General features: G+C 40.8%; 1 protein-coding gene across 5 annotated transcripts in view; it reads left to right on the top strand.

Moving 5' to 3' along the window:
* LRRC3B (leucine rich repeat containing 3B) overlaps nucleotides 1–13,194 on the top strand; it is a 98,141-nt gene extending 84,947 nt beyond the window's left edge. For all 5 annotated transcript variants that reach the window (XM_082460785.1, XM_082460787.1, XM_082460786.1 and 2 more), the window contains one exon: nucleotides 9,554–13,194. In XM_082460785.1, the coding sequence (XP_082316911.1) occupies nucleotides 9,718–10,497 (780 nt within the window). In that variant the 5' untranslated portion in view covers nucleotides 9,554–9,717 and the 3' untranslated portion in view covers nucleotides 10,498–13,194. The remainder of the gene's footprint in view (nucleotides 1–9,553) is intronic.
* The last annotated feature ends 1,955 nt before the right edge of the window (nucleotides 13,195–15,149 follow it).

The raw sequence follows: 15,149 nt of genomic DNA, 5'->3' as shown, positions 1-15,149 counted from the left end.
CCTTATGGCCCCTAAAGATTTATATTCATCCCCATGCAAAATATATTTATTCTATTCCAACATTCCCCAAAGTCTCAACCCATTACAGCATCAATTCAGAATCCAAAATCTCATCTAAATAGCGTCAGCTTTAAAGTCCCAAATCTCATCATCTAAATTATTCAAAGTAGATATGGGGACACTCCAGGTATGATCCACCCTGGGGCAAAATTCCTCTTTATTTTTAAAGTAAAGCATTTGGTTCACTGCCTTGCATATAGTAGAAATGTTAGCCACCATCAGAATTATTCCCTTCATTGCATTAAGGGGAGGGTAACACTTGTAGCCTCCACATTGTCCTAGCAGAGAGAAGACAAGATATAAAATGATGATAATGATAACAATAACAGTAGTAGTAGCAGAAGTGGTGGTAACAGTAACTCTTGCTGAGAGTTTTTCATGCAACTGAAGCTTTAAGGTTTTTTCTGTTTTTAATTTTTATTGGAGTATAGCTGCTTTACAATGTTGTTCTAGTTCCTGCTGCACAGCAAAGTGAATCAGCTATACGTATACATATATCCCCTCCTTTTTGGATTTCCTTCCCATTTAGGTCACCACAGGGCACTGAATAGAGTTCCCTGTGCTATACAGTTATCTCTTTTATACATGGTATTAATAGTGTATATATGTCAATCCCAATCTCCCAGTTCATCCCACCCACCCTTCCCCCCTTGGTATCTGTAAGTTTGTTCTCTACAACTGTGTCTGTATTTCTGCTTTGCAAATAAGTTAATCTGTACCATTTTTCTAGGTTCCACATAGAAGCGATACCATATGGTATTTGTTTTTCTTTTTCTGACTTGCTTCACTCTGTATGACAGTCTCTAGGTCCATCCACGTCTCTGCAAACGGCACTATTTTGTTCCTTTTTATGGCTGAGCAATACATGTTATCTAAATTAATCCTCATGAAACCCCTTTGTGGTACGAACTATTATTACCCCCATGTTCATTTGAGAAAACTGTGGGATAGAGAGGTTACCTAATTAGTAAGGAGCCAAGCCATGATCTCCATGCTGCCCAATTAAAACTAGGTCCACCTGACACATGAGTCTTATGTCAGTGTGCCCTCCTTTTTCTAGTCTTGATATTCATGAAATGAAGTTTTAAAGAATCGCTGCTCCTTTCACCTTGGGTTTCCATTTTGTGTATCTCTGAGGAGATAAGTCAAACTCTGATTAGCATTCCTAAGATTCTCCTGCTTTCAGGAAGGGGTTTCTTCTCCTCTTGAAGTTCTTTTTTGTGGTTGTTTATTTTTAAAACATAGAACCTCCCCTCCAAATTTTCATTTGAAAAAATTCAAAACTTTCAGATAAGTTGAAAAATCGGTACGATGAACACGTTCATCCCTTCACTTTCCATTTACCAATTGTTAATCTTTTGCCACTTTTGTCTTTTTCTTTCTACATATAAATATAGTTTTGTTTCTGCTGGACAATGTGAAAGTTGCAGTCGTCGTGACTCTTGACCACCAAATCTGGTACCTTCTAAGAACAAGGACTCTCTCCTTTCTACTTATATCATGATAAAACCAAATAAATTTAAATTTTATACAATAATAGCTGACATTGTTTTTACACAAAATTTCTCCCAATCGTTCCAATAATGCCCTTTTCCAACCTTTTTTTTAAAAATCCAGAAGTCAATCTCTCACAACGCCTTTGTTACCAAGGCTGTTGCCCCAGAATCATACCCCGCCCCTCCCTCGAATGGAAACCAATTACTCTTACTTAAGTTTAAGGAGGAAGCTGCAAAGAGGAAAAAACAAGAACTGGTTGGAACCTGCTGGACCCAAGATGACAGAGAATTTGACTTCCAGTGGGTCTTGATCCTCATTATACACTCATTAAATTAGCTAAATGACACTCCCACCAGCACCATGACAGTTGACAGTTGCCATGACAACAGCCAGAAAAGCCCATATAAGGACTGAAAAGGAGTGTTGCCTCAGGTCCTAACCACACCCCTGTTCTCAGATAACTCACAAATATTCTTCCCACTCTTTCCAACCCCCTCCCTTTACTGTGAATCTCCTATATATTTGCTGTCTCCAAATATACAAGAGAAGTTGACTTGCGAACTAAGTTCCTGCTTCTCCATTCTTGGCCGTTGAATAAAGCTTGCGCTATTCCAGTCTCAGCACTGGTTTTGTCATTGGCTGTGCAAATCTGATCAGAAAAAGAACCTCCCTGGCCGAGACAAAGGGTCTCAGCCCAGGCTAGGACCCCAGTGTGGGTTCAGGCAACTAATTCGGTAACATTTTTAGTTGTCACGTCTCTTTTTTCTTTAATCTAGAACCGTTCCTCAGCCTGTTCTTATTTGATTTTGGTTTTGTTTGTTGTTTTTGTTTGTTTTTTCCCTTCAGTGACTCTTTGAAGAATCCTGACCAGTCACCCTGTAAGATGTCTCAAGTTCTGGATTGGTCAGGTCGCTTCCTCTTGATTAGATTCAGGTTAAATATATTTTGGCATACTGTATCTACTGAAAAAAAAAAAAGCACAACCTAAAAGTTGAGATTTATGTTTCATTTGCGGACAACACCGAGGTCTTAAGCCCGGGAAACAGCCTTTCAGATCGCTCTGAGGGACTGCTGTGAAGAGGTCAGGGGGGGAGCCAGGATATATAGGAGTTTTTGCAAGAAACACCAGGTAGTTGGAACACCAAAAGATTCCTGTTCATTAAAGAAGACCAGACATCTCAAGTTAAGGAATTTAGTGCTTTTCTATGTATGGGAAGATGCAAGAGTCTGGGCTCGTTGAAATCATTCCTTTGATATGCACCTCAGCTTTCTGGGACCAGTATCCTGTGTGTTCACATCCTGAGTCTTTTCAGGGTGCACAGTGTGTGTGTGGGGTGGGGGGAGAGAGAGTGGCTGCAGCAGCTGGTGGCCTGATGGAAGGCTTCCAGTTTCTATCCTGAGTTCCCTCAGGGCTCACCTGGCGGCTGTAATGTGATGGCTGCAGCATCCTTTGTTTACTGATACAGCAGCAACCTTTTTTCATTGACAGCTGTATAAGTGATGTGAGAACTATTTCATAGTTGATTATGCTTACGAAAAATAAATGTGAGGCTCTGGAAAAAATGATGATTGATATTTGAGAAAAACAACTAAATACTAAAACTCATAATAGAGCATAATCTTTGAACAGTCATTGACAGTTTCTGAAGCACATTTGACATATATTTATTTTATTTTATCCTTGTAATTATGAGACCAGTGAGGTGGATATTACTGGTGATAGTCCTAAGGCAACTAAGTCATGGGTGTGTAAGTGATTCAGTAAATTCCTAGAATTCAAGGAAGCTGGACTTTGAATCCAGTTTCTGGACCTTGGGTTTGGATCTGAATCCTATACATTTGCCACCAAGTCATTGGCTAGGGTTAAGTAGGATAAGTTTTTAAAAAATGATAACAATCGTTCACCCCACTCAGAAGTACAACTGAATACAGCATAAGTTAGTGCTTTCTAAAAGCAGCTTTCAAGTTGCCTCTGGACCCTGGAGCATCTTTGGGACCCTACATTTATGTAGATTATGTGTTAAGAGTTTGCAAAGCTCTCATGGTTGTAAATGCCTTAGGCACTTACTGAGAAATAATAACAGAGAAGCAGAAGGAAACTGAGACAGATGGGTTCCCACTCAGTCTTCCTATAAACTTGCAGCATGTTGAATAATAAATACAGATGTTAGCCAAGATATAATCTTATCTTTAGTCTTTGTTAGTACCCAGAGAGGGATAGATGCTGGGTTCAAAAAAAAGGTGCTGTTTATTTGTTAGTGTCAACTGGAAAAAAAAAACCCACAACCTAAAAGTTTCCAGTTAAGTTTCATTCGGAGACATTATGAGGAATATAGCCCAGGAGAGACAGCCTCTCAGGTAGCTCTGAGGGACTGCTCAGAAGACGTAAGGGAGGAGCCCAGATACATAGGAGTTTTTGCTGAAAAAGAACAAAAAACGAACAAAAAAACCCCAGGTAGTCAATCAAAAGATTACTTTAGTCACAAACAAACAAACAAACAAAAACCAGGCATCTCAAGTTAAGGATTTTAGTGCTTTTCTATATATGGGATATGGTTTGTGGTAGAAGAGAGGTCGTTGGGTGGGGTGGAAGGGTGAAAATGATTTTGCTTTTAGGGATGCCCAGTTTGACGCCCCGGTGGAATCTTTTGGTGATAGATGTTACCGAGTCCAAGCTCGTTCTGCTTGCCGCGCAACAGGCCAATAAATCAGGAGACGAGGTGTTGAGGCAAGGAATGTATTCGGAAAGCCGGGCAACTAAGAAGATGGCGGACTAGTGTCCTAGAGTACCATCTTATCAGTGTCCTAGAGTACCATCTTATCAGTGTCCTAGAGTACCATCTTATCAGTGTCCTAGAGTACCATCTTATCAGTGTCCTAGAGTACCATCTTATCAGTGTCCTAGAGTACCATCTTATCAGTGTCCTAGAGTACCATCTTATCAGTGTCCTAGAGTACCATCTTATTGGGTTCTGGATGCCAGTTTCTTTTATAGAACAGAGAGCGGGAGGAGGTGAGGAAGTAAAGTAAAAAGGCCATGAATCTTGCAAAATATCTCCTGGTCTTGGCCATATAATTTATTGTCCATTTGTATATATTGTTTTTCTGTCCATTTTTCTGTTGGATCCATTTCTTATGCCTCTGGGAAGACCTTCTTGTATATTAGAGAAATCAGCCTTTTATTTTATCATTGGTCATTTCACTTTGTATATTTGCCATACTGAAGTTTGAATTTTAAGTACTTACTTTTATGGTTTTTTATTGGTTTGAATTTTATGTCCTAAATTGAAATACCTTCCTGTTTTTCTATTTTTGGCCTTTTAATCAAATCCTCCTGTTTGGTAGCAGAGTTGCATGGAAGGTAATTGGAAGAAATTGGTGTGTCCGGTATTCCTCTCTGAATCAAGGCATATAGCTATCTCTGAAGAGTTCATGAAACCCTGAGTGTTCCTGGGTATCCCCTAATGATGAGAAGAAAGAAACAGGAAACAAGACAGAGTTGGGGTTTTTTTAAAAATTAATTAATTATTTATTTATTTATTTTTGGCTGTGTTGGGTCTTCGTTTCTGTGCGAGGGCTTTCCCTAGTTGCGGCGAGCAGGGGCCACTCTTCATCGCGGTGCGCGGGCCTCTCACTGTCGCGGCCTCTCTTGTTGCAGAGCACAGGCTCCAGATGCGCAGGCTCAGTAGTTGTGGCTCACGGGCCCAATTGCTCCGCGGCATGTGGGATCTTCCCAGACCAGGGCTCGAACCCGTGTCCCCTGCCTTGGCAGGCAGATTCTCAACCACTGCGCCACCAGGGAAGCCCAAGACAGAGTTTTTAATCAGCACTGAAAGAACAGTCTTCTCAGGCAGGCTGCCAAGTGCATTTTTTTTTTTCTCCTGGAAACAGTATTTGATGGTTGACACCCAATCCCAGCATTAATTGCTGTAGCTCTGAAACTCGTGTGAGAGGGAAATGGGAGCAAGACATGGATATAGGGATAAAATGGCCCTCTTTGGAGGCACAGCTCAGACCTGAACAGCACATCCAGAAATCCTGTAGCTTCCTGGTTGCCCCAAACATATTTGAAAGGAATGAGGGTATGAGGATAGGGCAGTATAATGAGTGGAGAAATTTGAAGGGGGAGGCAGGAGGTAGGAAAGATGCTGTTGAATTTGGGCTGTCCTCTTGGTGGGTCTTCTTCCTTTTCAGGAGGGCAGGCGGGAATTGCTGCCACCACTGTTGCATCACCAGTGTGACCCCAAGCCTTCACTGTGTTCCACCCGCTCATTCTGAAGTTAGCAAGGAGGCATCTTTTCCACCAGCAGTATGGCTTGTTTGCTACTTTGGGTTTGCGGGTAGACCTGATGACGAACAGAGCAGGAGGGAGCTGTAGGTTTCCAGGCTTCTCCCTAGCTCTGTCCTCTGCTGGATGATCACTGATGTCTGCAGAATGCCCGGTGTTTTACTCTGAGGCACATCTCCCCACGGCTTCCTTTCCTAGGAATCACTGTTTACCTTTCCAGTACTTTAAGGCAATGCCAAGCTGATAATCCCTTTGGAAAATAGTAATTCAGCACAATAGAGTGGAGAGGCAGCTCTTCTGTCCTTCCTGCTGAAGATAACCTTGATTCGATGTATTTGGACATCTAAGGGCTCAGCTCTGTACACCCTGCATCTTTTGTCACTTTATACTGGATGAGAGTGGAGGCTCTAGAGGCTGTCATGGCAACCCAGTGATCCAGCCAATCTCAGAAGATTTTATTCCCTTTTTATGAATCATAGAGAGAAAACGAAATAGTTTGAGTCCAAACTCTTTGAATGCAAGGAATAATCGGTATTTGTACACCCAATAGGCATTCCATCTGGTGTTCAGGTGGACCATTTGAGGCATGAAGGATTTCATCTCAAGAAACGTTGCACCATTTCTTGTCTGTGACCATGACCATTGGACTGATCATTCTGGAGAAACAATAGATTAAGTCTAGAGACGTGTACTGGGAAAAAGTTCTATTCTTCAAATAGGAGTGTGCATTTGTGATTTTTCCAAAGGCCACCATTTTGACATGTAAAACCAACAGACATTTGATGAGGCAGTGCTTATGTTTGAAGTAATAAAAATAATCACCGTAGGGAAGAAAAACCACAGCTAGATTGCTCAATACTTCATTGGTTCATTCATACAATGGATATTTATTTAGCCCTTCACACAGGCCAGGCACAATGCTAGGAGTTCAGAATGTTCCTGGAATAATAATAATAACTCTAGCTAACAAGTACTGTGCACTTACTATCTATCAGGCATTGTGCTAAATGCTTTACACGGATTATCTCATATAATGCTCAAGTCAACATTGTTATTAGATGCTTTTATAATCTCTATATGAAGAGAAGGGGAGTGAGGTTCAGATAGCATAAGGCTCATCAGGATTAGAGCTGAAATACAAACCCAGTGTACTTTTCACTTCTTAATTGTTTACTATTGTCTCTACACAAGGTAGAAACAAGTCCCTGCCCTCACAGAACTTAGAGTCTAAATTAGAAAACACTTTCCTCCAGATAGACTTGGAATCAGTCTCTGGAGAGATGTGGAATGCCCTCCAGAGAAGACTTTCCTTCTTTCCGCACATACTCAGGTCGCACATGCTCAGGTGGTGGAAGTCGCTTGATGACAGGGACTCCCTTTGTTTTCTGTAATCACACTCATTTCTCCCATCTCCTGTGTCCTTCTCACGTGCTGCTCACAGCCACATTTGCCTTGTCCTACTGCCACACTCTTTCTTCTCTGAGCGTTCTCCCCTCCACACCTGTTCGTGCTTTTTCTCTCCCATCTAGACAATTACTACAGTCCCCAAATGCCATGCGATGAAGTTTTGAAGGAAGGAAAACATGGAAGGGAGGTAAACTTCCACTGCAGATGAAATGAGCTGTTGACACACGGCTTAGTACGCCTAGGGGTTCATCTCTAGCATCTCTGGCATTGGAGGGACTCAGGATTCCAAAAGCACATTCATTGCATTCTGCTGTTGCTAATCTTATTTTTTCCATGATGAACAACCCAGTTCATTATGTTTTCAGCTCACATTAATCTTCCTTTCTGTGAGTTTGGTAACATTTGGAGTCATTTCCCTCTGTATTTATCCATCTGGGATCTTTAGAAAAGACAAGTTTGCAGAGAGTCATTTGTTGCTCACTGCTGTAAGGGGAATGAATGTTCTCCTTGTTTCTCAGATCCTGAGAGAGAATCCTCGGAAGTCAGACACGGATCCCCTCCACAAGGCAGAGGGCCCCCTCCCTGGGACCCGATGGGGTCCTTAATTGAGGGATGGAGTAGCAACGTAACAGCATCAGAAGTTACAGCAATCCCTGGATTCTGTTTGCCCTCGTGGAGCAGATGGGATTGGGAAAGAGCTGTAGGGGGAGTAGAAAGACTTGTGAGATTAATGAGTCAGAACAAAGTCTTTGGCCTGACTCCTGTCTCTACCACCTGCAAGCTATTTGACCTTGGACAAGTCACATAATCTGTCCAAGATCCACTTGCCTAACCTGTGAGGATGCCTGTCCTCTTTACATGAGAGAGTAGTTTTGAATGTTCACTTATGTTCTCATCTCCATTTTGGGGTAAGTTCATAACCTTGCTCATATCACTAAAGTTTTCCAATTACTTTTGGCCTTTTTCCAACACTAATACATGTGTGTATATATATATATATATATATATATATATATATATATATATATATATATATATATATATATATATAAAAATATGATTAGAAAGAAAAATAGGCTATTGAGGAAGTCTTAGAGCCTAGGAGCCTAGTATTTCTTTTTTTGGGGGGGAGGTAAATTTTTGTTTAATTTTAGAACATTTCCCTAGAACAGATTACTTGAAAGAAAATTACAATGTCAAAAGATATATATATATAGAGAGAGAGATGTATATGTATATAAAATTTAATGTTCTCAATAGATATTGCCAAATTTCTTTCCAAAACGTATTCTCAAAAGATGTGTTAATGAGGAAGCTATATTATACTATTTTTATAAGCGTATGGATGGTATTTTCAAAAATTACATTGATAGAAGAAAAACATTCATATCTCATTTTATAGTTGCATTTCTCTGGCTGCTAATTACATCATTTTTTTCCAGTTTCATTGACATATAATTTGCATACAGCACTGTATAAGTTTATGGTGCACAGCATAATGATTTGACTTACATATAAGAGGCTAGTATTTCTTAATTCTCTTTTTATACTAAAAAAAAAAAAAAGGCTTGGAGGTGTGTGTCATATTTAAAGATCTATTGGAGAGGGGATAAGTTGTTTAGAAAACAAAGAGAGAATCCTTTGGAAATTCAGTTAAGGACATCCTTCCGGGTAAAATGTAATCTTAAGAGGTCACAAAGGAGGCAACTCTTTTGGAGATTCCATGCTGTAGGTCCTTAGCAACATTTTGTTGTGAAGGATGGAATGCACTTATACGTTCCATAGTTCAAGTAAGAGATTTCTTTAGAGAAAATAGTCCAAATTGGGCATCCATTCAAAAGCCATGAAAGATATTGTTATCTATGGTCATTAACTGTAAAATATCAGTATTATTTCTCACTGCTGCCCAAGTGAAGGGCTCAGTTGCCTTGATGCCTCTGTTATTGTAGGAAGAAGCAAAGGGGTAATTACATCTTATTGCTGTGAAATTTACAAAGGGTTCAGGATGTGGTGAAGGCCAGTAGAAATGAGAGAAATCTGGACTGTCTGCTCTAATTCTGTGCAATGAACAACGAGTCAACATCATTTGGAAATGTCATTTATTGACAGTCCTTTCCCCCAGGACCTGGGATTTGAGCAGGAGACCCCATTACACAGATAACTCCCTGTGGTGTTGATGGAAATTACCTGCATAACCAACTCTCCTGCCCACATAAAATGCCAGATGCCTGAGAGCATTTTCAATTGCAATGTACCTCCCTTTGCAAAAGAGCTAATTGCATCTGCTTTCCTTTCCTTTAGGTACCCAAGCATGGACCGGAATAATGAAGAGATACGTGTATTAGCTGCAGCCCTTTGAACCACGCAAGAAGGAAATCAACAGTGTGGACAGGGCTGGAAGCGTTACCACACTCGCTTGTTGGAATAAATGAAGAATGGGCTTGTGATTATGCTGACATCCCAGCATGAATCTGGTGGACCTGTGGTTAACTCGTTCCCTCTCCATGTGTCTCCTCCTACAAAGTTTTGTTCTTATGATACTGTGCTTTCATTCCGCCAGTATGTGTCCCAAGGGCTGTCTTTGTTCTTCCTCTGGGGGTTTAAATGTCACCTGTAGCAATGCAAATCTCAAGGAAATACCTAGAGATCTTCCTCCTGAAACAGTCTTACTGTATCTGGACTCCAATCAGATCACATCCATCCCCAATGAGATTTTTAAGGACCTCCATCAACTAAGGGTTCTCAACCTGTCCAAAAATGGCATTGAGTTTATCGATGAGCATGCCTTCAAAGGAGTCGCTGAAACTCTGCAGACTCTGGACTTGTCTGACAACCGGATTCAGAGCGTGCACAAAAACGCTTTCAATAACCTGAAGGCCAGGGCCAGGATTGCCAACAACCCCTGGCACTGCGACTGTACGCTCCAGCAAGTTCTGAGGGGCATGGTGTCCAATCACGAGACGGCCCACAATGTGATCTGCAAGACCTCTGTGCTGGATGAACACGCCGGGAGACCGTTCCTCAACGCTGCCGATGATGCTGACCTTTGTAACCTCCCTAAAAAAACGACTGATTATGCCATGCTGGTCACCATGTTTGGCTGGTTCACCATGGTGATCTCGTATGTGGTGTATTATGTGAGGCAAAATCAGGAAGATGCGCGAAGACACCTTGAATACTTGAAATCCCTGCCGAGCAGGCAAAAGAAAGCCGACGAACCCGACGATATTAGTACAGTGGTGTAGTGTCCCAACTGACTGGCATGGAAAAAGAAATCCGTTTGGGATTGCAGTAGAATAAGTGGTTTACTTCTCTCATCCATTGTAAACATTTGAAACTTTGTATCTCAGTTTCTTTTGAATCATGCCACTGTTGAACTTTTAACGAACATGACAGCATAACAAATCATTTTCGTTTAGGTGATCCACCCCTCCGTTGTACTCCTGGTGGTATATTCCTGAGTCAGCTACTTCTCTGAACCTTAGTTCTATCCATCTCAGTATTTAATAATGAAATTTATTTTTTTAATTTGAAACCAAATAAAAGCCTAACTTTGAACCATGAAAAACAGAGTGACTTATTGGTCCAGAAAACAGTACAGTCATTCCATTGCTTTAAAGAGAAACAGACAACTCTTGTGAACCTAAAGAATGATCATAGTGAGAGATGTTATTAAGTTCTACCGTACACTGGGGTGCCATAGCTGAGCTATCGGCCAAGGAAAATATGTCAGACTTCAAAATACTAATAAGCCTTAGCAAACTTAAGTGATAATACATAGCGTGGCAACCTGCAGAGGCGTAAGTTGGGCGGTCTCTAGGTGTTTGCTACCTAAAAGTCGGTGTGTTTAGCAAAACACACTACTTCTACTCTATGCTAGACACATGGGAAAAAAAAAGGAGCACATATTCTGTCCTCAGGATTACCTTCTGGTGGACAGAGGTGTGTGATCAACATAGAAATAGCCATGCCAAAAAGGAAGGTCTTAATAATCATGTAGCATCAACTATGTGCAAGCATGGTGTGAGGCATTTGTATACGATGACTCCAAACCCTGACTCCCAGAGGAGAAAGTGACAACCACCCCATCTGCAGAGGAAGAAGCTGTGCGTGAAAGAAGTCCAGTGACCTGCGAGGTAGAAAGTATCAGAACTCGAACTTGAACCAAGTCTCCCTGACTCCAAAGACTGAGGTCTTCTCATTATGTTCTGACTGGGTTGGCTGATAGAGGTATAATTTACATATTAAAAAATGCACCCATGTTAAGCGTACAGTTCCATATAGTTGACAAATGCAAACACCTGTGTATCAAGATAGTCTGTCCCTGACATTGTTCAGAGATAGGAGAAAGCTCATTTGGTGCTCGGAGGAGGGAATTGTGTTTCTTCGGGTTTAAGCTGCAGTTAAAGGTCATCCTTGAGACTTGGGTGGGATCTCATCAGATGCTGTAGGTGAGGAAGGTAAAGGAAGCAGAACACAGGGATAAAAGTAGGAAGGTGTGGGGGATGAAGGGGTCTATGTAACAGGAAGCGAGAGACAGGGCTGGGGCCACGTCATGGGCACTCGACCCCAGACTCAGGAATAAAAGTAACTAATACTGTTTATGGAACACTTATACACCAAACACTTTCTTTGGGTTGTCTTGGTTAATCCTACCATTACCCTATGAGATAGTCTTCTGTGAATGACGAATCAGAGACGCAGGAGTTTAAGTCGTTAATTCAGGATCCTAGAGAAGTATTATAAGCTTGTAAGAAGTACTGCAGATATTGAAACCCAGTCAGTCAACTCCAGAACCAACAGACCTCTTAGCTGCTGTACTGTATGCTTTGCCGTCGTAGACTTTTACTACTTCAAGTTGCTGGTTCGCCAGACCTAGAGGTTTGCAGACTCCCAAGGGATGGTTTCATTAAGAAATAACAGCAAAAATAGCCCTTTGAGGGGATTAAGTAGGAAGGAAGGATCCTTTGCCATTTTGACAGACGTAGCCTTCTCCAGCTCGTATGAGGTTATCTTTGGGCCTTCAGGAATCACATTTCTGCCCTTGGAAAGCACCACGGTTTCTATCCGTAACAATAGTGTCTTGCAAAGTTTAGCAGTGTGAACGCTGTGGATCAGCCAGCCCAAGATTTGCCGTCTGACATTCAGAGCAGTATGGCTGGGCTCATGGCGCACACCTCACGGCCACCGGCTTTTCATGCCTGCGTTAGCCTTACTGAAAAGTATGAGGTCTCGTGTAGAAGCCTGAGATGCGAAATTCAGGATGCGGGCCCTAGAACTCCTGCATCCCCGTGAGAAGGAAGCCACATTATCTGCCTGTGCTAACTGGATTTGAACGCCTTGCAGCAACACTGGAGCTTTGCTGAAGATTTAACACCCCCTGGAGGACAACCTTATAATATATCTCTGTGAGTATTACCATAGAAAGATGCCTAACAGAATATGCTTTTTTTTTTTTTTCCCTAAAGAATAGAAAAATCAAGGCTTTGCTAAGACAACCTTTTAAAACAGTCAATAAATTAATTGTGTTTATCTGAGTGTGTGAATCACATTCATTTTAGAAAAGCTTTCATAAATCACATAATCCATTTCAGGTTGTTTCTTCCAAAATAATCTGTATATTCTTAGGAATAAGAGCTTATTTTCCTACTGCCCAATTATATTAGTCTAGTGAAAGTACCTGTCAAGGGGAAAAAAACCTCTGAAATGTGTTGATGTAGAGTCCTGGTCTTGTCCAGATGTGGCCAAGTTCAATTCCCACATTTTAGTTTGTAATTCTCAGCATACGTAGAGTTAAAAGCACATCCTAGGTTAATCCCTTTCCCTGCCTGTATGTTTCCAGTTAACAGTGCCATAAGTGCAAGTGCTTAAAAAAACCTAATGCTTTAAATTGCCATGAATTGGAATATATAAGCCGTTGGAGGAGAAAATTAATTCTTTTTTTTTTTAAACAAATAACAGGGCCAAAACTGAAAGGAAATACTCTTCCTATCAGCCTGTAGGAATGATGTCAGGGAGTGGAAAGATCTTCCTGAAGCTCACGGCTGGCTATATAGAAAAAGGCCCAATGTGCACACCCTGGCTTTGATCCCAACACGCTCCTTAATTTCCAAACCCTTGCACATGTTTACGTTACATGGAGAGCAACTTATTTTAGGGCTGTAAGGTTTTTGAAACGAACTATTATCTGATGCACATGGCGTCTTCCCTTCTAAATATTCTACATAACAGCTTCTTTGCTCAGCTCTCTCCTTTGGCATCACTCTTTTAACTTCAACCTTTATTTATTTACTTTTTAAATTTTTATTTTATATTGGAGTGTAGTGGATTAACAATGTTGTGTTCGTTTCAGGTGTACAGCAAAGTGATTCAGTTATACATATATAAGCATCTATTCTTTATACTCAACAAAATGCATCGAGAAAAAAAGGAGATATGTGAGTTACAGAGTTTTACAGTGTACAGGGTTGGGAGTAACTCAGATCAAGTCAGAAAATTTACTTTCTATCATTAAATGTCTGGAGTTTGTTGAATAAACGGACACTCTTTCCAAACCAAATTTCTTCCCAGAATTCAGCTTAAACTAAGGGAATTACAACATGAAGCTTTTCCTGAGGAGCTTGGTTAGTGTCTTGGAAGCTTGTTTGGTATGCAGGAAATACTTTTTTTTTTAATTTTTTTTTTTATACAGCAGGTTCTTATTAGTTATCTATTTTATACATATTAGTGAATACATGTCAATCCCAATCTCCCAATTCATCACACCACCACTGCCCTTCACCGCTTTCCCCCCTTGGTGTCCATACGTTTGTTCTCTACATCTGTGTCTCAATTTCTGCCCTGCAAACTGGTTCATCTGTACCATTTTTCTAGGTTCCACATGTATATGCAGGAAATACTTTTATTTCTCTCTTGCATCTGCCAGAGGAATGGGTTCACTATTCACAGGCCTTCATAGATCTGTCAAAAGCCTGTCTTGCCCAGGCTTAGCGACTGCCTTCTGTATGATCTTGGTCAGTCAGAGGTGGCCACCGAAAGGCTATCACAGCATCAATGTAGCCAGCAAAGGCGACAGGGCAGGGACTCATTCCCAGTCTCAGACAGTCCTAGACTGGAGGCCAGTGGTCTCTGAGCTTCTTCCCAGGATTTAACATGGGTTGAAACATCTGCAGCTGTTGAATAATAATGGTTATCTCAGCAGTTGTTTTCACATAGTATCAATATATATCACAGAGATAAATATCTCAGTAGTTCTCAATGTCCGGTGAGAAACTTGAGAAAGTTACCCTCATGTATTTTTTAAAAATTTTTTATTGGAATATAGTTGAGTTACAATGCTGTGTTAGTTTCAGGTGTACAGCAAAGTGGTTCAGTTATACATATACATGTATCTATTCTTTTTCAGATTCTTTTCCCTTTTGGGTTATTACAGAATATTGAATAGAGTTCCCTGTGCATACAGTAGGTCCTTGTTGGTTATCTGTTTTATATATAGTAGTGTGTATCTGCCAATCTCAGACTCCCAATTTACCCCTCCCTAACCTCAACCTTTTAAATGAAAAAAATACCTGGGAATTTTAATCTAATCGTTGACAAGGTGCTTATCTCCGAAGCAAGGCAAATCATAAAACATGCCAACCCGACTCAAACAGTTTTCAGAAAGTGATGAAAAGTTATGTAATGGAAGATTTAACTTTCAAGAATGCATTGGCAAATCATAAGGCACTGATATACAAAGTCTGCCATGTACGTGTTGTTCTTTTTTATATCCTTCTTTGATTACCCATAATAATTCTTGTTCTCACATCCACCAGCATAAGGCAGCCTGGGGTGTGGGTAGGTTTTTCTTATTGGCTCATACAGTAAGTTCTCTCATTTGTCTGGCACAGCTGGAGAG

This window comes from Balaenoptera physalus (genome assembly GCF_965194825.1).
Source record: "Balaenoptera physalus genome assembly, chromosome: 4".
Lineage (NCBI taxonomy): Eukaryota > Metazoa > Chordata > Mammalia > Artiodactyla > Balaenopteridae > Balaenoptera > Balaenoptera physalus.
The sequence above is the reverse complement of the archived record's forward strand: the minus strand, read 5'-3'. Positions and strand labels throughout refer to the sequence as shown.